Here is a 24969-nt window from a genome sequence, read left to right as displayed (position 1 = left end):
CGCTTCAGAAGCTTTGCAATTTTAAGAGTGCTGCATCCCTCTGCAAGATATCTCACTATTTTTGACTTTTCTGAGCCTGTCAAGTCCTTCTTTTGACCCATTTTGTCAAAGGAAAGGAAGTTGCCTAATAATTATGCACACCTGATATAGGGTGTTGATGTCATTAGACCACACCCCTTCTCATTACAGAGATGCACATCACCTAATATGCTTAATTGGTAGTAGGCTTTCGAACCTATATAGCTTGGAGTAAGACAACATGCATAAAGAGGATGATGTGGTCAAAATACTCATTTGCCTAATAATTCTGCACACAGTGTAGTGTGCAAGGCACCGATATCCATCCTGCTTTTGAACCCCAAAAAGGTTGATAGTAATTCTATTAGGCTCAGAGCACCAATGATAAAAGTAAAACACTTGATTTAGAGGCTAAAATCTTAGGATATCAGGGTTGTATAGACTTTCTGACCTATGGAACGGTCCACATTTTCTAAGGTACTAGGTCATTTCTGAGGGGCTCTGTATTTGCACTTCCAGAAGTCAATTTCTTTTCCCTCTTCCTGTTAGATATGGTGTAGTGTGAAGAGGGGCATGTATTACATGAAGCCATAAACTGTCACAGGAGGCATAAACTGCACTCTGTGACATTCAGAGTGCTTCAAAAGCAAAAGGCAATTTATAGAAAACACACTAGACGACGAGTAGAGTAGTAGTCAGGGGCTGGCCAGGAGGTCAGATCATAGGAAGTGCTGTTCTCTCATTCAATCTGATGCTCACACCACATGTATTTAGCACTGCTGTGTCACTATCTACTGCACAAGGTACAATACTCTCTTCAATCTGATGCTCACCACTTGTATTTAGCACTGCTATGTTACTATCTACTGCACAAGGTACAATACTCTCTTCAATCTGATGCTCACCACTTGCATTTAGCACTACTATATCACTATATGCTGCAGAAGGTACTATACTCTCTCCAGTGTGATGCTCACCACATGTATTTTGCACTGCTATGTTACTATCTGCTGCACAAGGTACAATACTCTCTTCAATCTGATGCTCACCACTTGTATTTAGCACTGCTATGTCACTATCTGCTGCAGAAGGTACTATACTCTCTCCAGTGTGATGCTCACCACATGTATTTAGCACTGCTATGTCACCATCTGCTGCACAAGGTACAATACCCTCTCCAGTGTGATGCTCACTACATTTATTTAGCACTGCTATGTCACTACTGCACATTTTACAGTACTCTCTCCAATGATGCTCACCACATTTATTTAGCACTGCTGTGCCACTGGAGCTCACTGAGTAACAAGCAGAGTAGAAAAGGAGGGGAGTGAATGAAAGCAAATCCTGCATACAGCTGCACTAGATGTGTTTTCAGCTTCTCCCATGTACTAGTCAGTGGAGAACTACCATTCCTGCAGTATGGAAGGTAAGCTAGGGTAAACTGTACGTGGGAGAAGCTGAAAATACATCTAGTGCTGCTGTATGCAGGATTAACTTTCATTCCCTCCCCTCCTTTTCTACTCTTGCTTGTTTCTCAGTGAGCTCCAGTGACACAGCAGTGCTAAATACAAGTGGTGACCATCACACTGGAGAGAGTAATGTACCTTGTGCAGCAGATAGTGACATAGCAGTGCTAAATACATGTGGTGAGCATCACACTGGAGAGAATATTGTACATTGTACAGCAGAAAGTTACATAGCAGTGCTAAATACATGTGGTGCGCAGCACACTGTAGAGAATATTGTACATTGTGCAGCAGAAAGTAACAAAGCAGTGCTAAATACAAGTGGTGAGCATCACACTGGAGAGAGTATTGTACATTGTGCAGCAGATAGTGACACAGCAGTGCTAAATACATGTGGTGAGCAGCACACTGGAGAGTGTATTGTACATTGTGCAGCAGATAGTGACACAGTAGTGCTAAATACAAGTGGTGAGCATCACACTGGAGAGAGTATTGTACATTGTGCAGCAGATAGTGACACAGCAGTGCTAAATACATGTGGTGAGCAGCACACTGGAGAGTGTATTGTACATTGTGCAGCAGATAGTGACACAGCAGTGCTAAATACAAGTGGTGAGCATCACACTGGAGAGAGTATTCTACATTGTGCAGCACATAGTGACACAGCAGTGCTACATACATGTGGTGAGCAGCACACTGGAGAGTGTATTGTACATTGTGCAGCAGAGAGTGACACAGCAGTGCTAAATACAAGTGGTGAGCATCACACTGGAGAGTGTATTGTACATTGTGCAGCAGATAGTGACATAGCAGTGCTAAATACATGTGGTGAGCAGCAGATTGAATGAGAGAACAGCCCCTCCTATTTAAACTGAGAAAACAAAGTACTTAGATGAATTTTAAAACGTCAGAGGGATTTACATAATTTATTAAACTCTGCATACAGCTTTGATGTTTATTTGTTATAACACATCTGCAGTGTGTGTATGTATGTGTGTGTATATGTGTATATATATATATATAGAGAGAGAGAAAATAACTCATTGTGTAGTTCATTAACAAATCTAGACAGGCCCGAAGGCTTGTTTTCCCACAGAAAACCTCTGAATTACATTCACCTAGATTTAGAGTTTTGCGTTAGCCGTCAAAAGCAGCGTTAAGGGGTCCTAACGCTGCTTTTGGCCGCCCGCTGGTATTTAGAGTCAGGCAGGAAAGGGTCTACCGCTCACTTCCCTACCGCGATTCCAGGCTACCGCAGATCCCCTTACGCCAATTGCGTATCCTATCTTTTCAATGGGATCTGCCTAACGCTGGTATTTGGAGTCTTGGGAGAAGTGAGCGGTAGACCCTCTACCGACAAGACTCCTAACGCCAAAAAAAGTCAGTAGTTAAGAGCTTTATGGGCTAACACCGGAATATAAAGCTCTTAACTACTGTGCTCTAAAGTACACTAACACCCATAAACTACCTATGTACCCCTAAACTGAGGCCCCCCCACATCTCCGCCACTCTAATAAAATTTTTTAACCCCTAATCTGCCGACCGGACACCGCCGCCACCTACATTATCCCTATGAACCCCTAATCTGCTGCCCCTAACATCTCCGACCCCTATATTATATTTATTAACCCCTAATCTGCCCCCCAACGTCGCCGCTACCTAACTACACTTATTAACCCTTAATCTGCCGACCGGACCTCGCCACCACTATAATTAATGTATTAACCCCTAAACCGCCGCACTCCCGCCTCGCAAACACTATAATAAATTTGATTAACCCCTAATCTGCCCTCCCTAACATCGCCACCACCTATCTATAATTATTAACCCCTAATCTCCCGCCCGCACCGTCGCCGCTACTTTAATACATTTATTAACCCCTAATCCTAACTCTAACCCTAACCCTAACACCCCCCTAACATAAATATAATTTAAATTAAACGAAATAATATTCCTAAAATTAATTAAATTAATCCTATTTAAAACTAAATACTTACCTATCAAATAAACCCTAATATAGCTACAATATCCTATTATATAAAAGGCCAAGTGTGTTTGTCCGAAGCTGTCATGCGCAGTAGAGACAGCACGAGGACAAACACACCTGGCCTTTGAGTCCTGCTCCCTAGCTGATCTGCGGCAGAAGTGGGCGTGGTCGGGCGTGAGCAGGGGGCATGGCCGACGTGAAGGGGGCGTGGTCGGCGTGAAAGACCTTGAATGGGGCGTGACCGAGCGTGAAGGGGGCGTGGCCGGTCGCGGTTGCGAGAGAGAGCAGAGGAGCGGAGAGGGGAGAGAGAGAGGGGAGAGAGAGTAGGGGAGAGAGAGAGGAGGGGGGAGAGGAGAGGGGGAGAGAGAGAGGGGGGAGAGAGAGCTCAAAAGAGAGGGGGAGAAAGAGCGCAAAAGAGATGGGGGAGAGAGAGAGCTCAAAAGAGATGGGGATAGAGAGCACAAAAGAGATGGGGGAGAGAGAGAGAGCAAAAGAGAGGGGGAGAAAGTGCGAAGAGAGGGGGGAGAGAGCACAAAAGAGAGGGGGAGAGAGCGTAAAAGAGAGGGGGAGAGAGTGCAAAAGAGAGAGTAGGGGAGAGAGAGAGGAGGGGGGAGAGGAGAGGGGGAGAGAGAGAGGGGGGAGAGAGAGCTCAAAAGAGAGGGGGAGAAAGAGCGCAAAAGAGATGGGGGAGAGAGAGAGCTCAAAAGAGATGGGGATAGAGAGCACAAAAGAGATGGGGGAGAGAGAGAGAGCAAAAGAGAGGGGGGAGAGAGCACGAAGAGAGGGGGGAGAGAGCGCAAAAGAGAGGGGGAGAGAGAGAGCAAAAGAGAGGGTGATAGAGAGAGAGAGAGCAAAAGAGATGGGGGAGAAAGCGTGAAGAGAGGGGGGAGAAAGAGCAAAAGAGGGGGGAGAGAGAGAGCACAAAAGAGAGGGGGAGAGAGCTCAAAAGAGAGGGGGGTAGAGAGCGCAAAAGAGATGGGGGAGAGAAAGAGAGCAAAAGAGAGGGGGAGAAAGTGCGAAGAGAGGGGGGAGAGAGCACAAAAGAGAGGGGGAGAGAGCGTAAAAGAGAGGGGGAGAGAGAGAGTGCAAAAGAGAGGGGGAGAGAGAAAGCAAAAGAGGGGGGAGAGAGAGCAAAAGATGGGGGAGAGAGAGCACAAAAGAGAGGGGGGGGAAAGAGAGAGCTCAAAAGAGAGGGAGGTAGAGAGCGCAAAAGAGATGGGGGAGAGAGAGAGAGCAAAAGAGAGGGGGGGAGAGAGCGCGAAGAGAGGGGGGAGAGAGCGCAAAAGAGAGGGGGGAGAGAGCGCAAAAGTGAGGGGAGAGAGAGAGCACAAAAGAGAGGGGGGAGAGAGAGAGAGAGAGGAAAGAGAGAGGAGAGGGGGGAGAGAGAGAGGAGAGGGAAGAGAGAGAGAGCTGAGGAGGGGGGAGAGAGAGAGGAGGAGGGAGAGAGAGAGGAGGGGAGAGAGGAGGGGGGAGAGAGAGAGGTGGGGGGAGAGAGAGAGGAGTTGGGGGGAGAGAGAGGAGGGGGAGAGAGAGAGGAGGGGGGGGAGAGAGAGAGGAGGGCGGGAGAGAGAGAGGAGGGGGGGAGAGAGAGGAGGGGGGGGAGAGAGAGGAGGGGGGGGAGAGAGAGGGGGGGGGGAGAGAGAGAGGAGGGGGAGAGAGAGAGGAGGGGGGGAGAGAGAGGAGGTGGGGGGGAGAGAGGAGGAGGGGAGGGAGAGAGAGAGGGGGGGAGAGAGAGAGGGGGGAAGAGGGCTCAAAACAGAGGGGGAGAGAGAGTGCAAAAGAGATGGGGGAGAGAGAAAGCTCAAAAGAGAGGGGGAGAGAGAGAGTAAAAGAGATGGGGGAGAGATAGAGAGCAAAAGAGAGGGGGAGAGAGCACAAAAGAGAGGGGGGGAGAGAGAGCAAAAGAGAGGGGGGAGAGAGAGCGCAAAAGAGAGGGGGAGAGAGAGAGAGAGAGAGAGAGGGAGCAAAACAGGGGGGAGAGAGAGCAAAAGAGAGGGGGGAGAGCACAAAAGAGAGGGGGGAGAGACCGCAAAAGAGAGGGGGGAGAGAGGGCAAAAGAGAGGGGGAGAGAGAGCGCAAAAGAGAGGGGGAGAAAGAGCGCAAAAGAGATGGGGGAGAGAGAGAGCTCAAAAGAGAGGGGGATAGAGAGCTCAAAAGAGATGGGGGAGAGAGAGAGAGCAAAAGAGAGGGGGGGAGAGAGCGAGAAGAGAGGGGGAGAGAGCGCAAAAGAGAGGAGGATAGAGAGAGAGAGAGAGAGAGAGAGAGCAAAAGAGAGGGGGAGAAAGCGTGAAGAGAGGGGGGAGAGAGAGAGCACAAAAGAGAGGGGGAGAGAGCTCAAAAGAGAGGGGGGTAGAGAGCGCAAAAGAGATGGGGGAGAGAGAGCAAAAGAGAGGGGGAGAGAGTGTGAAGAGAGGGGGGAGAGAGCACAAAAGAGAGGGGGGAGAGAGCACAAAAGAGAGGGGGGAGAGAGAGCGCAAAAGAGAGGGGGAGAGAGAGAGAGAGCAAAAGAGGGGGGAGAGAGAGCAAAAGTGAGGGGGGAGAGCACAAAAGTGAGGGGGGAGAGAGCGCAAAAGAGAGGGGGGAGAGAGCGCAAAAGAGAGGGGGAGAGAGAGTGCAAAAGATAGGGGGAGAGAGAGAGTGCAAAAGAGAGGGGGAGAGAGCGCCAAAGAGAGAGGGAGAGAGAGCGCAAAAGAGAGGGGGAGAGAGCGCAAAAGAGAGGGGGAGAGAGAGAGCTCAAAAGAGAGGGGGAGAGAGAGCGCAAAAGAGAGGGGGAGAGACAGAGCGCAAAAGAGAGGGGGGAGAGAGAAAGAGGAGGGGAGAGAGAGAGTAGAGAGAGAGGCGAGGGGGGAGAGAGCGCAAAAGAGAGGGGGAGAGAGCGCCAAAGAGAGAGGGAGAGAGAGCGCAAAAGAGAGGGGGAGAAAGAGCGCAAAAGAGATGGGGGAGAGAGAGAGCTCAAAAGAGAGGGGGAGAGAGAGCGCAAAAGAGATGGGGGAGAGAGCTCAAAAGAGAGAGGGGGAGAGAGCGCAAAAGAAATGGGGGAGAGAGAGCAAGGGGTGAGACCGCTGTACTGCAAAAAATGGCCCATGTGAACGGGCTTTAGGACTAGTAACTAATAATTACATTGTAGCTATTTTAGGATTTATATTTATTTTACAGGCCACTTTGTATTTATTTTAACTAGATACAATAGCTATTAAATAGTTAATAACTATTTAATAGCTACCTAGTTAAAATAAATAAAAAATTACCTGTAAAATAAATCCTAACCTAAGTAACAAATACACCTAACACTACACTATCATTAAATAATTAAATAAATTACATACAATTAGCTAAAATAAAATACAATTATATAAACTATACTATAATACAAACCCCCCCCCTAAATTACAAAAAATAAAAAAGAATTACAAGCAGTTTAAACTAATTACACCTAATCTAAGCCCCCTAATAAAATAAAAAAGCCCCCCAAAATAAAAAATTCCCTACCCTATTCTAAAATACAAAAGTAATCAGCTCTTTTACCAGCCCTTAACCCAAACCCCCTTAAATAAACCTATCGCTAACCCCCTGAAGATCATCTTGAGTCGTGTTTACCCAGCCGAGCCGAATTCTTCATCCAAGGTGCGCAGAGGAGGTCCTTGATCTGGTAGAAGTCTTCATCCAAGCGGCAAAGAAGAGGTCCTCCATCCAAGATGGCGTCCCTTCAATTCTGATTGGCTGATAGAATTCTATCAGCCAATCGGAATTAAGGAAGAAAAAATCTGATTGGCTGATTGCAATCAGCCAATCAGATTGAAGTTCAATCCGATTGGCTGATCCAATCAGCCAATCGTATTGAACTCGCATTCTATTGGCTGTTCCGATCAGCCAATAGAATGCGAGTTCAATACGATTGGCTGATTGGATCAGCCAATCGGATTGAACTTCAATCTGATTGGCTGATTGCATCAGCCAATCAGATTTTTCCTACCTTAATTCCGATTGGCTGATAGAATTCTATCAGCCAATCGGAATTGAAGGGACGCCATCTTGGATGACGTCCCTTAAAGGAACCTTCATTCGTCGTTAGTCCGTCGGTAGAAGAGGATGGCTCCGCGTCGGCTCCATTGAAGATGGCTCTGCTCCGCTCTGGATGGATGAAGATTGAAGACGCCGCCTGGATGAACACTTCTACCGAATGGAGGACCTCTTCTTTGCCGCTTGGATGAAGACTTCTACCGGATCAAGGACCTCCTCTGTGCACCTTGGATGAAGAATTTGGCTCGGCTGGGTGAAGACGACTCAAGGTAGGATGATCTTCAGGGGGTTAGCGATAGGTTTATTTAAGGGGGTTTGGGTGGGTTAGAGTAGGGGTATGTGGGTGGTGGGTTGTAATGTTGGGGGGGTATTGTATTTTTCTTTTCAGGTAAAAGAGCTGATTACTTTGGGGCAAGGCCCCGCAAAAAGCCCTTTTAAGGGCTGGTAAAAGAGCTGATTACTTTTGTATTTTAGAATAGGGTAGGGAATTTTTTATTAGGGGGGCTTTTTTATTTTATTAGGGGGCTTAGATTAGGTGTAATTAGTTTAAACTGCTTGTAATTCTTTTTTATTTTTTGTAATTTAGTGTTTTTTTTTGTATTATAGAATAGTTTATTTAATTGCATTTTATTTTAGCTAATTGTATGTAATTTATTTAATTAATTTAATGATAGTGTAGTGTTAGGTGTATTCGTAACTTAGGTTAGGATTTATTTTACAGGTAATTTTGTATTTATTTTAACTAGGTAGCTATTAAATAGTTATTAACTATTTAATAGCTATTGTATCTAGTTAAAATAAATACAAAGTGGCCTGTAAAATAAATATAAATCCTAAAATAGCTACAATGTAATTATTAGTTATATTGTAGCTATATTAGGGTTTATTTGATAGGTAAGTATTTAGTTTTAAATAGGATTAATTTAGTTAATTTTAGGAATATTATTTAGTTTAATTTAAATTATATTTATGTTAGGGGGGTGTTAGGGTTAGAGTTAGGTTTAGGGGTTAATAAATGTATTATAGTAGCGGCGACGGTGCGGGCGGGAGATTAGGGGTTCTAATGCTAATGAATCTGTTTTTTCTGTATTTCTTGTGATACATTTGTGGTATGGACCATTAATTTGTGGCAAGTGCTTTGCTTTCTGTGACATCCAAAAATAATACATCCCACTGTTGTGATAAATGAAATTTACTTTTATACTTTTATATACTTATCAATCTCAATTAGACCTTGACTAAAATGTGTCCACCACTAAAATGCATTGTGTGTATGTGAGACAGAGTGAAAGTGTGTGTGTGGGCTGTCTGTATGTGCGTGTGGGCTGTCTGTGTGTGTGTGGGCTGTCTGTGTGTGTGTGGGGGCTGTCTGTGTGTGTGTGAGCTGTCTGTGTGTGCGTGTGTGTGGACTGTCTGTCTGTGTGTGGGCTGTCTGTGTGTGTGGGCTGTGTGTGTTTGTGGACTGTCTCTGTGTGTGTGGGCTGTCTGTGTGTGTGTGTGTGTGTTTGTGTGTCTGTGTGTGTGGGCTGTGTGTGTGTGTGGGCTGTGTGTGTGTGGGGGCTGTCTGTGTGTGTGTCGGCTGTCTGTGTGTGTGGACTGTCTGTGTGTGTGTGTGTGTGTGTGTGTGTGTGTGGGCTGTCTGTGTGTGTGTGTGGGCTGTCTGTGTGTGTGTGTGTGTGGGCTGTCTATGTGTGTGTGTGGGCTGTCTGTGTGTGTGTGGGGGAGACTGTCTGTGTGTGTGTGTGTGGGCTGTCTGTGTGTGTGTGGTCTGTCTGTCTGTGTGTGGTCTGTCTATGTGTGTGTGGGCTGTCTGTGTGTGTGTGGGCTGTCTGTGTGTGTGTGGGCTGTGTGTGTGTGTGTGGGGGGCTGTCTGTGTATGTGTGGGCTGTGTGTGTGTGTGTGTGGAAATAATCCCTAATACAAATTTTTTTTTATAAAACAGTATATGAAAACATTTAAAGACACATGAATTAAAATTAGATACAATATTTATGACTAGTGCTGAAGGAATCCCTGATACATAAATTTATAAAACAATATATGAAAACATTTAAAGACACATGAATTAAAATTAGATACAATATTATGACTAGTGCTGTAGGAATACCACCCTGATATAAAAATATATATTTACAATAAGCGCTTTTTTTTGGAAATGCATTGATCAATGTTTGATTCCTTAAAATCAGTTGGTTTATTCCTGGATATAAGGGACAGTCTTTATAGTCCTTATAAATTTTCAACAGATGCAATTACTTTAGGTTGTATGGTTTATTGCATACAAAACTATCAGTGTGATAAAATATACTGGATAAAAGCAATAAAAAGTTCCTTATTTACGACACTTTGTATCCTTGCTTGGTTATATATATCACTTTAACTCACAGAAAGTTGCAGCGACTGTATCCGGATGTCGCTGTGGTGTATTTCAGAGACTGTGGTCTTTAATCGTAACACGCTCTTTGCGTGTGGGCCGCTTTATGTGCTGCAGCTCCTATCCTCTGGCACAGGATTCTCGACTCCCTCCGTGGGGAGGTTACCGGCAGAGGTACGCCGCTCTTTGTGTGTGAATATCTGATGAGCTGTTAGCTTACAGTTTCCAATACTCACAGCTCCCTGTTTGTGACAAGCAGTCTTGATGCAAGTATGATCCTCGAGATGAATGGGCACCCGCTCTTAGCGTTAATACGCGCGGGTAAATACTAGGTACCTAGTGGGTTTGGTTCTGGTAACAGGCAACTTCATCAATTATCAATTATTGATCAATGCATTTCCAAAAAAAGCGCTTATTGTAAATATATATTTTTATATCAGGGTGGTATTCCTACAGCACTAGTCATAAATATTGTATCTAATTTTAATTCATGTGTCTTTAAATGTTTTCATATACTGTTTTATAAAAAAAATTTTTGTATTAGGGATTATTTCCACTAGTAAAAGATTTACAAACTACACCGCTTATGATTTATTTTTTGTTTTGACCTAAACTAATTAGGTGTGTTAAGTATACCAAGCTTAATAGCGCCCTCTCATTCGCCATATTGTTTGTCCATTTTTCTATCTTGAGGAGATAGTGGAGAGTGGCTTAGGTATCCTTTTTAGATTTTAAGCGCTGATTACTCCTGTGCTATCTTGTGTGTGTGTGGAGGCTGTCTGTGTGTGTGGTCTGTCTGTGTGTGTGTGGTCTGTCTATGTGTGTGTGGGCTGTCTGTGTGTGTGTGGGCTGTGTGTGTGGGGGGGGGGCTGTCTGTGTATGTGTGGGCTGTGTGTGTGTGTGTGGAGGCTGTCTGTGTGTGTTTGGGCTGCCTGTGTGTGTGTGGGCTGTCTGTGTGTGTGTGTGTGTGTGTGGGCTGTCTGTGTGTGTGTGGGGGGGCTGTCTGTGTGTGTGTGGGCTGCCTGTGTGTGTGTGTGTGGGGGGGGGCTGTCTGTCTGTGTGTGTGTGTGGGGGGCTGTCTGTCTGTGTGTGTGTGTGTGTGTGTGTGTGTGTGTGTGGGGCTGTCTTTGTGTGTGTGGGCTGTCTTTGTGTGTGGACTGTCTGTGTGTGTGGGCTGTCTGTGTGTGTGTGTGTGGACTGTCTGTGTGTGTGTGTGTGTGGGCTGTCTGTGTGTGTGGGCTGTCTATGTGTGTGTATGGGCTGACTGTGTGTGTGTGTGGGGGGTTGTCTGTGTGTGTGTGTGTGTGTGTGTGGGCTGTCTGTGTGTGTGTGTGTGGGCTGTCTGTGTGTGTGTGGGCTGTCTGTGTGTGGGCTGTGTGTGTGTGTGTGTGTGGGCTGTCTGTGTATGTGTGGTCTGTGTGTGTATGTGTGGGCTGTGTGTGTGTGTAGGCTGTCTGTGTGTGTGTGGGCTGTCTGTGTGTGTGTGGGCTGTCTGTGTGTGTGTGTGGGCTGTCTGTGTGTGTGTGGGCTGTCTGTGTGTGTGTGGGCTGTCTGTGTGTGTGTGTGGGCTGTCTGTGTGTGTGTGGGGGGGCTGTCTGTGTGTGTGTGTGGGGGCTGTCTGTGTGTGTGTGTGGGGGGCTGTCTGTCTGTCTGTGTGTGTGGAGGGGGGCTGTCTGTCTGTGTGTGTGTGTGGGGGGGCTGTCTGTGTGTGTGTGGGGGAGACTGTCTGTGTGTGTGTGTGGGCTGTCTGTGTGTGTGTGGTCTGTCTGTGTGTGTGTGGTCTGTCTATGTGTGTGTGGGCTGTCTGTGTGTGTGTGGGCTGTCTGTGTGTGTGTGGGCTGTGTGTGTGTGGGGGGGGGGCTGTCTGTGTATGTGTGGGCTGTGTGTGTGTGTGTGTGGAGGCTGTCTGTGTGTGTGGTCTGTCTGTGTGTGTGTGTGTGGTCTGTCTATGTGTGTGTGGGCTGTCTGTGTGTGTGTGGGCTGTGTGTGTGTGTGGGGGGGGCTGTCTGTGTATGTGTGGGCTGTGTGTGTGTGTGTGGAGGCTGTCTGTGTGTGTGTGGGCTGCCTGTGTGTGTGGGCTGTCTGTATGTGTGTGTGTGTGTGTGGGGGGGGGGGCTGTCTGTGTGTGTGTGGGCTGCCTGTGTGTGTGTGTGTGTGGGGGGGCTGTCTGTGAGTGTGTGTGGGGGGTCTGTCTGTCTGTGTGTGTGTGTGGGGGGGGGCTGTCTGTCTGTGTGTGTGTGTGTGTGGGGCTGTCTTTGTGTGTGTGGGCTGTCTTTGTGTGTGGACTGTCTGTGTGTGTGGGCTGTCTGTGTGTGTGTGTGGACTGTCTGTGTGTGTGTGTGTGTGTGTGTGTGTGTGGGCTGTCTGTGTGTGTGGGCTGTCTATGTGTGTGTATGGGCTGACTGTGTGTGTGTGTGTGGGGTTGTCTGTGTGTGTGTGTGGGCTGTCTGTGTGTGTGTGTGTGGGCTGTCTGTGTGTGTGTGGGCTGTGTGTGTGTGTGTGTGTGTGTGTGTGTGTGGGCTGTCTGTGTATGTGTGGGCTGTGTGTGTATGTGTAGGCTGTCTGTGTGTGTGTGGGCTGTCTGTGTGTGTGTGGGCTGTCTGTGTGTGTGTGTGGGCTGTCTGTGTGTGTGTGGGCTGTCTGTGTGTGTGTGGGCTGTCTGTGTGTGTGTGTGTGTGGGCTGTCTGTGTGTGTGTGTGGGCTGTCTGTGTGTGTGTGTGGGCTGTCTGTGTGTGTGTGGGGGGGCTGTCTGTGTGTGTGTGTGGGGGGGGGGGCTGTCTGTGTGTGTGTGTGGGGGGCTGTCTGTCTGTCTGTCTGTGTGTGTGGAGGGGGGCTGTCTGTCTGTGTGTGTGTGGGGGGGCTGTCTGTGTGTGTGTGGGGGGGCTGTCTGTGTGTGTGTGTGTGTGGGGCTGTCTGTCTGTGTGTGTGTGGGGGCTGTCTGTCTGTGTGTGTGTGTGTGGGCTGTCTGTCTGTGTGTGTGTGTGGGGGGGCTGTCTGTGTATGTGTCTGAGTGTGTGTATTATATCTGTGCACTGTGTTTGTGTGGTACAGTGCATTGCCCCATTTGTTTTAAGTATTTTTTGTTCTGGGTAGGGGCCAGCGCTGTCATTCTGCCTAGGGACCTGCACTTGCTAGGGCGGCACTGGCATCTCTGTAATGTTCTTGTTATCATAAGAAAGCACATAAAAATAAGACTGTATGTGTGTGTGTAAGCTGTCTGTGTGTGTGTGGTCTGTCTGTGTGTGTGTGGGCTGTCTGTGTGTGTGTGGGCTCTCTGTGTGTGTGTGGGCTGTGTGTGTGTGTTGGGGGGGCTGTCTGTGTATGTGTGGGCTGTGTGTGTGTGTGTGTGTGTGTGGAGGCTGTCTGTGTGTGTGTGGGCTGCCTGTGTGTGTGTGGGCTGTCTGTGTGTGTGTGTGTGTGTGGGGGGGGGCTGTCTATGTGTGTGTATGGGCTGACTGTGTGTGTGTGTGGGGGGGGGGGTGTCTGTGTGTGGGGGGGGTGTGGGGGCTGTCTGTGTGTGTGTGGGCTGTGTGTGTGTGTGTGTGTGGGGGGGCTGTCTGTGTATGTGTGGGCTGTGTGTGTATGTGTGGGCTGTGTGTGTGTGTGTGTGTGTAGGCTGTCTGTGTGTGTGTGGGCTGTCTGTGTGTGTGTGTGGGCTGTCTGTGTGTGTGTGTGTGTGGGGGCTGTCTGTGTGTGTGTGTGGGGGGGGGCTGTCTGTGTGTGTGGGGGGCTGTCTGTGTGTGTGTGTGGGGGGGGGGGGCTGTCTGTGTGTGTGGGGGGAGCTGTCTGTCTGTGTGTGTGTGTGTGTGGAGGGGGGCTGTCTGTCTGTATATGTGTGGGGGGGCTGTCTGTGTGTGTGTGGGGGGGCTGTCTGTGTGTGTGTGGGGGGGCTGTCTGTCTGTGTGTGTGTGGGGGCTGTCTGTCTGTGTGTGTGTGGGGGCTGTCTGTCTGTGTGTGTGGGGGGGGCTGTTTGTGTATGTGTCTGAGTGTGTGTATTATATCTGTGCACTGTGTTTGTGTGGTACAGTGCATTGCCCCATTTGTTTTAAGTATTTTTTGTTCTGGGTAGGGGCCAGCGCTGTCATTCTGCCTAGGGACCTGCACTTGCTAGGGCGGCACTGGCATCTCTGTAATGTTCTTGTTATCATAAGAAAGCACATAAAAATAAGACTGTCTGTGTGTGTGTAAGCTGTCTGTGTGTGTGTGGTCTGTCTGTGTGTGTGTGGGCTGTCTGTGTGTGTGTGGGCTGTGTGTGTGTTGGCTGTGTGTGTGTGGGCTGTGTGTGTGTGTTGGGGGGGGCTGTCTGTGTATGTGTGGGCTGTGTGTGTGTGTGGAGGCTGTCTGTGTGTGTGTGGGCTGCCTGTGTGTGTGTGGGCTGTCTGTGTGTGTGTGTGGGGGGGGGCTGTCTGTGTGTGTGTGTGGGGGGGGGGCTGTCTGTGTGTGTGTGGGGGGCTGTCTGTCTGTGTGTGTGGGGGGCTGTCTTTGTGTGTGTGGGCTGTCTGTGTGTGGACTGTCTGTGTGTGTGTGGGCTGTCTGTGTGTGTGTGTGGACTGTCTATGTGTGTATGGGCTAACTGTGTGTGTGTGGGGGTGTGTGTGTGTGTGGGGGGGGGCTGTCTGTGTGTGTGTGGGCTGTCTGTGTGTGTGTGTGTGTGTGGGCTGTCTGTGTGTGTGTGGGCTGTCTGTGTGTGTGGGGGCTGTCTGTGTGTGTGTGGGCTGTGTGTGTGTGTGTGGGGGGGCTGTCTGTGTATGTGTGGGCTGTGTGTGTATGTGTGGGCTGTGTGTGTGTGTGTAGGCTGTCTGTGTGTGTGTGGGCTGTCTCTGTGTGTGTGGGCTGTCTGTGTGTGTGTGTGTGCTCTATCTGTGTGTGTGGGCTGTCTGTGTGTGTGTGTGGGGGCTGTCTGTGTGTGTGTGGGGGGGGCTGTCTGTGTGTGTGTGTGTGTGGGGGGGGCTGTCTGTGTGTGTGTGGAGGGGGGCTGTCTGTCTGTGTGTGTGTGGGGGGGCTGTCTGTGTGTGTGTGGGGGGCTGTCTGTGTGTGTGTGTGGGGGGGCTGTCTGTCTGTGTGTGTGTGGGGGCTGTCTGTCTGTGTGTGTGTGTGGGGGGGGCTGTCTGTCTGTGTGTGTGGGGGGGGCTGTCTGTGTATGTGTCTGAGTGTTTGTATTATATCTGTGCACTGTGTTTGTGTGGTACAGTGCATTGCCCCATTTGTTTTAAGTATTTTTTGTTCTGGGTAGAGGCCAGCGCTGTCATTCTGCCTAGGGACCTGCACTTGCTAGGGCGGCACTGTCATCTCTGTAATGTTCTTGTTATCATAAGAAAACACATAAAAATAAGACCCATTTCAACTCAACTATTCCGAATTGTCAGCATAAACCTTCATTATATACATAAACCGATGTTCCAATAGTACAACTGGTATATTGCAATATATACAATGTTATAGTGCTCCACTTTAGTGGATTTATAGGTTTTTTTATTTAAAATGTTGTGCATTACCTTAAATGATTTTTCTCCCATTTTTTTTTATTTGTAAAAATGGTGGGGGCGGAGATTGGGCAGGGTTGGGGGGCGGATATTGGGTGGGGTTGGGGTGGGGATTGGGCGGATTTGGATGCAGGGATAAAGGGGGCCCCATTTTGTCATTCTGCCTTGGGCCCTGCAATGGCTAGGGACAGCCCTGGTAACAGTTTTGTTGAATACCTTCCTGTGTGGAAGCGTAATCAGATGATGAGAGCCCATAACAAGCCAGTTAAACATGGAAAGATGATACTTGCAATTGATGATATTGTTATCTCTAATGACCTGACTGTCTTTTGGAAGAAGACAAAGGGTCATTCAAAGATGCATGGTATTGATAAGGAAGGAAATGATTTAGGTGATACAATGGTTAAAGGGCCATTATACACTCATTTTTTCTTTGCATAAATGTTTTGTGGATGATCTATTTATAAAGCCCATAAAGTTTGTTTCTTAAAAAAAATGTATAATTTTGCTTATTTTTAAAGAACATTGCTCTGATTTTCAGACTCCTAACCAAGCCCCAAAGTTTTATTTGAATACCATCAGCTACCTTCTCCAGCTTGCTCCTGTTTGTGTAAATGGTCTTTTCATATACAAAAGAAGGGGGAGGGGGGAGTGTCTTATTTTCCACTTGCAGTGGGCTTTCCAACTGCCTTTTCAACAGAGCTGAACTGAAAGCTTCTAAGTACGTTTTTAAACCATTTTATACTGGATTTTTATATCAGTATCTGTGCATCTTATTCTTTATAGTAGTGTCTATTACATGCAGTTATATGAAAATGAGTGTATACTGTCCCTTTAAACAAGGTGCCCTTGAGGGGGAAGTTTTTGACATTGAATACCTTCTCGGTGTATGTCTTTTATTGAGATTCTTGGTGTACAAACAACACTGAAATAACATAGCTAAACATATAAATGCAGAGTTGACGTTACCTCCCACCCATATTACAAATAAAGATAATGACGTCCAATATATTAACAGATAGAGGTTGTACATTGCACAGCTATACAAAATTTGAGAATCTCTTTTTATAGTATTTAAAGAGTAGCGGCATTGCAATTAGATAGCTGCACACATGAAGTGTTGTTTGGTATAAACTGCTACAATCTCAGTACGGTGGTTACATGTCTCAGTGTTACAGAATTTCACTGATCATGAACAAAAAGCCTGAGCGGATCCTGAATCACATCCGGGAGATTCTCTACCTGCTGACAGGAGAGCGTGTGAATAACTCGCTGACAGCGAGTGACATGACCGGGGACAAGATGACAACAGAGAGGATACTGACTCACACCCTGCAGATCATGTACCTGCTGACAGGGGAGGTGCCTATAAAGTGTGATGATGTTGCTGTGTATTTCTCTATGGAGGAGTGGGAGTATATAGAGGGACACAAGGAGCTTTACAAGGACGTCATGATGGAGACTCACCAAGCACTAAGGACTATGGAGATCCCAGGAAATGAGAGCTCAGATGAAAATTATGCTAAGATTTCATGTAACACGGAACAATCCGAAGATCAGTGGCAAAGAAATATGCCAGAAGCTGCAAAGCAGGAACTATGTGACAATATAAGTACAGGTGAATTCACAAACTGCAATAATCCTAGTCATAATCAGAGTGCAGATGCTTCTTTACATCTTCTTCAAAATCAAAGAAGCTACGTGGGAAATTCATGTTCTGAATGTGGTAAATGTTTTCTTAAGAAATCCCATCTTCTTAAACATCTAAAAATTCATACAGGAGAAAAGCCATTTTCCTGTCCTATATGTGGATAATGTTTTAAATGTAAAAGCATTCTTCTTGCTCATCAGAAAATTCATACAGGAGAAAAAGAATTTTCATGTTCTGATTGTGGGAAATGTTTTACTCAGAAATCAAATCTTATTCGTCATCAGAAAATTCATACAGAGGAGAAAGGATTTTCATGTTCTGAATGTGGACATTTTTGTGGGATCTATGTTCAAATATATAATAAATGCGTAATTACAGCCTAAAAAAAAAAAAAAAAAAAAGAGTAGCGATTAACAGTGGCTAATACAATGGTTACTTATGAACCAACTGATATAGGAACAAAGGTATACTAAATATAACCACAGAAATAGTATATACATGTTTAGTAGATTTGAGTAGCAAGCAAACAATCTTTGAGGATTAGTATATATAAGTAATATGATTAGTTAGCCTTAAATAATAAATGCCACTTAAGTATAACAACTTAAAGTATATGACATATATGAAGTATATGACGTATTGAGGGCAAGATGCGATTAAGTTAATATATATATATATATATATATATATATATATATATATATATATATATATATATATATAGTATCAGCGGGTAAGCACCGCTGAAGGTGGAGCACAATAGTAGCAGCAAAGGAGTTGATTGTGATAGTAGAAGGTCTAATTTGGACCTGTTCAATCAGAGTTATCAGAGGGGGAGGAAGAACTGTTAGCTGAGGCATAGGGTTGTAAAACAAAGACTGCTGCTGAATTAACTATAAAATAATGCCAAACATAAAAGGGTAAGGTAGAACACAGTCTGAAAGGGCAGTCCTACAAAGGCACATTATAATTTAAATCTGCATGCTATAAAAGTATAATCAGTGAGACATGAATGGTGGTGCGAACCTCGCCATAATAGTGACACAAGCTGTATAATTATATCAAACACTACCAGGGGCCTTATAGACTACACCATGGCAGTATGCATAGGGACTCATAGCTAGTGTGTTGTGTTGCTAAATTAAATTAAATCATGGCTTGTAATAACATGTTAGATAAAAGCAAAGGGACAAATATATAGGCTCCCACTTCTGCAGAGTTAGAGTCTGTACATAAATACAGTTAGGTACCTTACAGCTAATAAAAAAAAAAAACATCACTAGCCACACCAGTGCACATTAACAATGATATTATGTAGTATAGTGTCTCATAATGTGAGCTTAGACTAAAGAGTCTTCATGTGTATGAGATGAGCATGGGATGTCAGTCAATGGTAAGTCCTTTGGAGAGGAGGGTATATTGCATCTACACTACCCAATACCAGATCTAGCGAGCGGGCCACAGCAGTATGCCCAGAGTTCCTATTGCGTAGGTGCAGGGCAAAAGATCCCCACAAGTAACTTCTCAGCACCCAAACAGAAGTTCAAATGTCCTACCGCTCCCAGCAATATCTTCCCTTGTGGGGGTCGGGCTGTATCTACCAACAGATGCAGGGCAAGTTGTTGTTGAGGCTCCGTAGTGTACAACCTTTTCGTTTCAGGCAGGAGTACCGGCATGGGAGATAGCATATCACCATCTGGGCCCTCCCCACTTGCAGTCTGTAGCTCCTGGGGATCGGCCGCATCCCCTATAAGAGAGGTCAAGGGAAGGTGTGGAGAACACTCCCAGTTAGGTAGTTGTATAGTGATCATGCCGCTGTTACCCATAGTCAGCCCTGCATTGTTAGGGTGCAGTATGAGTTCCAGGCTTACATCAGGCCTATTCACCCTCGCCATCTCTGATGTACCAGCCCACGTGGTTGTGAGGTTCACAAGCTGATCAGACTGCTGTAGCTGTTATCGATCTGTCCCTCAAGCCTCAGTAAGGCGATTTTCATTCTAACATATAGTTCTCCCATTCTGAAAATAGACAGCCAAAATGAAAGCTGCTACTATGTACTATATACCCGGTTTCCCAGTGGGGAGGATATAGTTTTTGCTCCTGCAGTAGTAATATAGAGTCTGATTTGTCCGGGTTAATGAGCTCTGTCCCTTACAATATCAGCATAATAGTGATATTTAGGGTATCCCCTTCGCCACACTGCAATTGTTGATAGTGAATGACTCGTTAAAGCATCAATTTCTCAACAGAGTATATATCTCAAGAATGGAGATCACAGTATAGCAGCCATCTTCGTTCTTGGTCCGGACACGCCCCCCAAATGTTACCTTTTTAAAGAGGATCCTACAGTGCATCCAATCCATGAGAAAGACTGTGCTGAAAATGAGGACCTTAGGATCTTATTTAAGTTTAAGTCTAAATTTAGTCTTAAAAATCGTTTGTTAGTTCCAACTAATAATGGATTTATAAAGTGGATTGTTCCTACTTCTTTTAGAGGTATTATGCTGCAGCATGCCCATGATGCACCAACATCAGGTCATTGTTAGGAAAGCATTACCTATGAAATATTGCGTTATTATGCATATTGGCCACATATGATGAAATATGTTCAGACTTATTGTCAAGGGTGTTTGGTTGGTTCACAGTTTCAACCAAATTCTCCAACCTTTACAAAAAAGAGGTATGTCTCTTCCGTGGCCTGATTTACAAATTGACTTTGTTGGGCCACTTACAAAGACATCACATGGTCTATCTCTATCTATTGGGTTCTTGTAAATTGTGGCTATTCACCCGTAAGGGTCTCAAGGCGCTGAGGGTTGCAGTTCAGTCAAAGAGCCAGGTCTTGAGGTCCTTTCTGAACTTAGTTAGGGTGGTAGCTTGTCTGAGGTGCAGCGGGAGGGTGTTCCAAGTCTTGGCTGCCAGGTGAGAGAAGGATCTGCCTCCCGCTATGGTTTTCCTGATGCGGGGGATGACAGCGAGGGCTTGGTCGGCCGATCGAAGTTGTCTGGTAGGGGTGTAGAAGGTAACGCGGTGGTTCAAGTATTCAGGACTGATGTTGTGGAGGGCCTTGAATGCGTGGGTGAGAAGCTTGAAGGTTATTATTTTGTTGATGGGGAGCCAGTGCAGGTTCTGCAGGTGTTTGGTGATGTGGCATTGACGAGGGATGTCAAGGATTAGTCTGGCTGAGGAGTTCTGGATGTTCTGGACTGTAGTCTCTTTTGGAGATGGTGGTGCCGGCGTAGAGTGCATTACCATAGTCCAGTCGGCTGCTGACGAGGGAGTGAGTGACAGTCTTCCTGGTCTCGGTTGAGATCCATTTGAAGATCTTTTGCAGCAGGTGAAGTGTGTGGAAGCATGCAGATGAGACGGCGTTGATTTGCCGGTCCATGGAGAGTGATGAGTCCAGGATGACGCCTAGATTTTGTGCATGATTGGTGGGGGTTGGAGGGTGTCCGAGGGCTGTGGGCCACCATGAGTTATTCCAAGCAGATGTGGTGGGACCGAGGAGGAGGACTTCGGTCTTGTCTGCGTTCAGCTTTAGGCAGTTGTAGTTCATCCAGGTGGCGACTGCTGTCAGCCCTTCGTGGACGTTTCTCTTGGCGGTGGTGGGGTCACTGGTGAGTGAGATGATGGGTGTCGTCGGCGTAGCAGATGATGTTGAGGTTGTGTCATCGGGCGATGGCGGAGAGAGGGGCCATGTAGATGTTAAATAGGGTGGGGCTCAGCGAAGAGCCTTGGGGTATACCGCAGCTGATTTCTGTGGGCTTGGAGGTGAAGGGTGGGAGTCTAACTTTCTGGGTTCTGCCGGTGAGGAAGGAGGTGATCCATTCCAGGGCTTTGTCGTGTATGCCAGCATCATGTAGTCGGTTGCGGAGGGTGTCGAATGCTGCTGAGAGGTCTAGGAGAATGAGGGCGGCGGTCTCTCCTCAGTCGAGTAGGGCGAGGATGTCATCTGTGGCGGCGAGGAGGGCGGTCTCGGTGTTGTGTTTGCTCCTGAAACCGGATTGGGAAGGGTCCAGGGTGTGGTTGGCTTCGATGTAGTCAGCGAGTTGCACGATGACTTTGGCTGCAAAGGGGAGCAAAGAGATTGGGCGGTAGTTCTTCGGATCATTGGGGTCAGCCGTGGGTTTTTTCAGTAGGGGTTTTAATTCTGCGTGATTCCAGTCATCCGGGAAGGTGCCGGTTTCAATGGAGCAGCAGTTGATGGTGCTGCAGAGCTCGGGGGCGATGGTGTCACCGGCTTTTTTGAAAATGTGATGCGGGCATGGGGCCGAGGGTGCTCCAGAGTGGATCGATCTCATGATTCTGATGGTGTCCTCTGTGGTGAGGGGGCTCCAGATGGTCAGTGGGGGGGTAGGCGGTGGTGTATTTGGGTGAGGTATCGGTGGGTGTTGGTGGGTAGGCGGTGGTGGGTGAGTTCTGGGGCACAAAGCTGTCATAGATGTCGATGATCTTGCGGTGGAAGTACATTGCGAGGTTATTGCAGAGGTCCTGGGAGGGCAGGATGTCATTGGTGTCGCTGTTGGGGTAATCAATACATGTTAACTGTTACAAGTATGTTTACCAAATGTGTGGAGTGTCTTCCTGCCCCTAATTGTAGGTCTTAAACAGCTGCTAATTTATTAATCAATTATGTTTTCTCTAGGTTTGGACTTCCTCAGAGAATTGAGTCTGATAGAGGTACTCATTTCACAAGTGAAGTGATGAAAAGAATGTGGTCTATCCTGGGGGTGAAAAGGAAATTATAAAAAAGTTTGTGAAGGAATCAGGGAAAGATTGGGATATTAAGTTGCCTTTGGTATTGATGGCCACTCCTAGTACTGCAACAAAAATGTCTCCTTTTGAACTAATCACAGGTAGAAGGATGGTACTTCCACAGCATATGTTGTATCATACTCAGGATCAGAGTTGAGAATTTAAGAAAACATTTGCAAAAAGCATTTGTCTTTGCTCAGAAAAATCTTGAGAAAGCCGCACTATGTGCAAAGACATATTATGACATGAAAACCACAAAGAAAAAATATGAGGTGAATGATCAAGTTTATCTTTACAATTTTCTTAGAAATCAAGTTAGAGAGAAGAAGTTTCTCCCATCATGGAAAGGGCCGTATGTCATTATTGATAATCTTTTACCTGTGGCATATAAGATTTTGTTTCCTACAAGTGGGAAGTCAATATAAAAGTGGGTACACTAGGTCAAAGTTTAAACTAGAGGAGAGAATAATCCATATACAGAAGAATAATTTACTATGATTATTAAAATGGTTACTTTAGAATAAAAATTTGTATCTTGTACTTAATGGGGGATATTTATCAAAGCCTCAACTATGCTGCATTTGCGGGCACCAATACGCTCGCCTAACATCGCGACTGCGGACCTGAATACAATCTCCATATTTATAAAAAAAGCCACGCACCAAGTATGGGGCGATGAGCATCTGACTCTTGTTAACTAACAGTCATCGATCTTGCTGCTATTCGCCTTTTTACCAAATTTATTTATACCCTGTCACTAAACGCCGCCACTATACTAAAACTTTAACCCTTATCCTGCCGCTCCTGGACCCCGCCGCAACTGTAATAATGTTATTAGCCCCTATCCCGCCGCTCCTGGACCCCGCTGCAACTGTAATAAGTTATTAACCCCTAAACCTCAGGCCTCCCACATCACTACCATTAACTAAACCTATTAACCCCTAAACCGCCAGCCCCCCACAGCACCATAAACTAAATTAAGCTATTAACCCCTAAACCTAACAACTCGCTAATTTTACATTAAAATTACAACATCCCTATCTTAAAATAAATTTAAACTTACCTGTAGAATTAAAATAAACTATATTAAACTATTAATTAACCTACCCTAACTATTATACTAAAATTACATTAAACTAGCAATTAAAACAAAATTTATGCTTACCTGATAAATTTCTTTCTCTTGTAAGGTGTATCCAGTCCACGGGTTCATTCATTACTTGTGGGATATTCTCCTTCCCAACAGGAAGTTGCAAGAGGACACCCACAGCAGAGCTGTCTATATAGCTCCTCCCCTAACTGCCACCCCCAGTCATTCGACCGAAGACAAGCAAGAAAAAAGGAGAAACTATAGGGTGCAGTGGTGACTGTAGTTTAAAAATAAAAAACACCTGCCTTAAAGTGACAGGGCGGGCCGTGGACTGGATACACCACAAGAGAAAGAAATTTATCAGGTAAGCATAAATTTTGTTTTCTCTTGTAAGGTGTATCCAGTCCACGGGTTCATCCATTACTTGTGGGATACCAATACCAAAGCTTTAGGACACGGATGAAGGGAGGGACAAGGCAGGAACTTAAACGGAAGGCACCACTCCCTGCAAGACCTTTCTCCCAAAAATAGTCTCCGAGGAAGCAAAAGTATCAAATTTGTCGAATTTAGAAAAAGTATGAAGCGAAGACCAAGTCGCCGCCTTACAAATCTGTTCAACAGAGGCCTCATTTTTAAAAGCCCATGTGGAAGCTACCGCTCTAGTGGAATGAGCTGTAATTCTTTCAGGAGGCTGCTGGCCAGCAGTCTCATAAGCTAAACGGATTATGCTTCTCAGCCAAAAAGAAAGAGAAGATGCTGAAGCCTTTTGGCCTCTCCTCTGTCCAGAGTAGACAACAAACAATGCAGATGTTTGACGAAAATCCTTAGTAGCTTGTAAATAAAACTTTAAAGCGCGAACCACGTCAAGATTGTGTAATAGACGTTCCTTCTTTGAAGAAGGATTAGGACACAGTGATGGAACAACAATCTCCTGATTGATATCTTATTAGATACCACCTTAGGAAGAAAACCAGGTTTGGTACGCAAAACTACCTTATCTGTATGGAAGATCAGATAAGGGGAATCACACTGTAAGGAAGATAACTCTGAAACTCTTCCAGCCGAAGAGATAGCTACCAAAAACAGAACTTTCCAAGATAGAAGTTTGATATCTATGGAATGCAGAGGTTCAAACGGAACCCCTTGAAGAACTTTAAGAACTAAATTTAAACTCCATGGCGGAGCAACAGGTTTAAACACAGGCTTGATTCTAACTAGAGCCTGACAAAACGCCTGAACGTCTGGAACATCTGCCAGACGCTTGTGCAGAAGAATAGACAGAGCAGAAATCTGTCCCTTTAAGGAACTAGCTGACAATCCCTTCTCCAATCCTTCTTGGAGAAAGGATAATATCCTAGGAATCCTGACTTTACTCCATGAGTAACCCTTGGATTCACACCAATGAAGATATTTACACCATATCTTATGATAGATTTTTCTGGTGACAGGCTTTCGAGCATGAATTAGGGTATCAATGACCGACTCAGAGAAACCACGCTTTGATAAAATCAAGCGTTCAATCTCCAAGCAGTCAGCCGCAGAGAAATTAGATGTGGATGTTTGAATGAACCTTGGAGTAGAAGGTCCTGCCTCAGCGGCAGAGTCCATGGTGGAAGGGATGACATGTCCACCAGATCTGCATACCAAGTCCTGCGTGGCCATGCAGGTGCTATCAAAATCACTGAAGCTCTCTCCTGCTTGATCCTGGCAATCAGACGAGGTAGGAGAGGAAATGGTGGGAACACATAAGCCAGGCTGAAGGACCAGGGCACTGCTAGAGCATCTATCAGCGCTGCCTGGGGATCCCTTGACCTGGACCCTTAACAAGGAAGCTTGGCATTCTGTTGAGACGCCATCAGATCCAGTTCTGGTTTGCCCCATAGTTGAATCAGTTGGGCAAATACCTCCGGATGGAGCTCCCACTCCCCCCGGATGAAAAGTCTGCTGACTTAGAAAATCCGCCTCCCAGTTCTTTACTCCTGGGATATGGATAGCTGAGAGATGGCAAGAGTGAACCTCTGCCCATAGAATTATCTTTGAAACCTCCAACATTGCCAGGGGGCTTCTTGTTCCCCCCTGATGGTTGATATAGGCTACAGTCGTGATATTGTCTGACTGAAATCTG

At 46.1% G+C, this 24969-nt stretch overlaps 1 protein-coding gene across 1 annotated transcript; it reads left to right on the top strand.

The window, feature by feature from the left end:
• Positions 1–16517: 16517 nt before the first annotated feature.
• LOC128664629 (oocyte zinc finger protein XlCOF7.1-like) lies at positions 16518–21703 on the top strand. Its single transcript, XM_053719444.1, has 2 exons — positions 16518–17074; positions 21645–21703. Exons 1-2 carry the CDS (start codon positions 16540–16542, stop codon positions 21701–21703), a joined length of 594 nt encoding a protein of 197 aa, XP_053575419.1. The 5' UTR covers positions 16518–16539.
• The last annotated feature ends 3266 nt before the right edge of the window (positions 21704–24969 follow it).

This window comes from Bombina bombina, chromosome 6, assembly GCF_027579735.1.
Source record: "Bombina bombina isolate aBomBom1 chromosome 6, aBomBom1.pri, whole genome shotgun sequence".
Classification (NCBI taxonomy): domain Eukaryota; kingdom Metazoa; phylum Chordata; class Amphibia; order Anura; family Bombinatoridae; genus Bombina; species Bombina bombina.
This window is presented reverse-complemented; position numbering and strand designations above follow the sequence as displayed.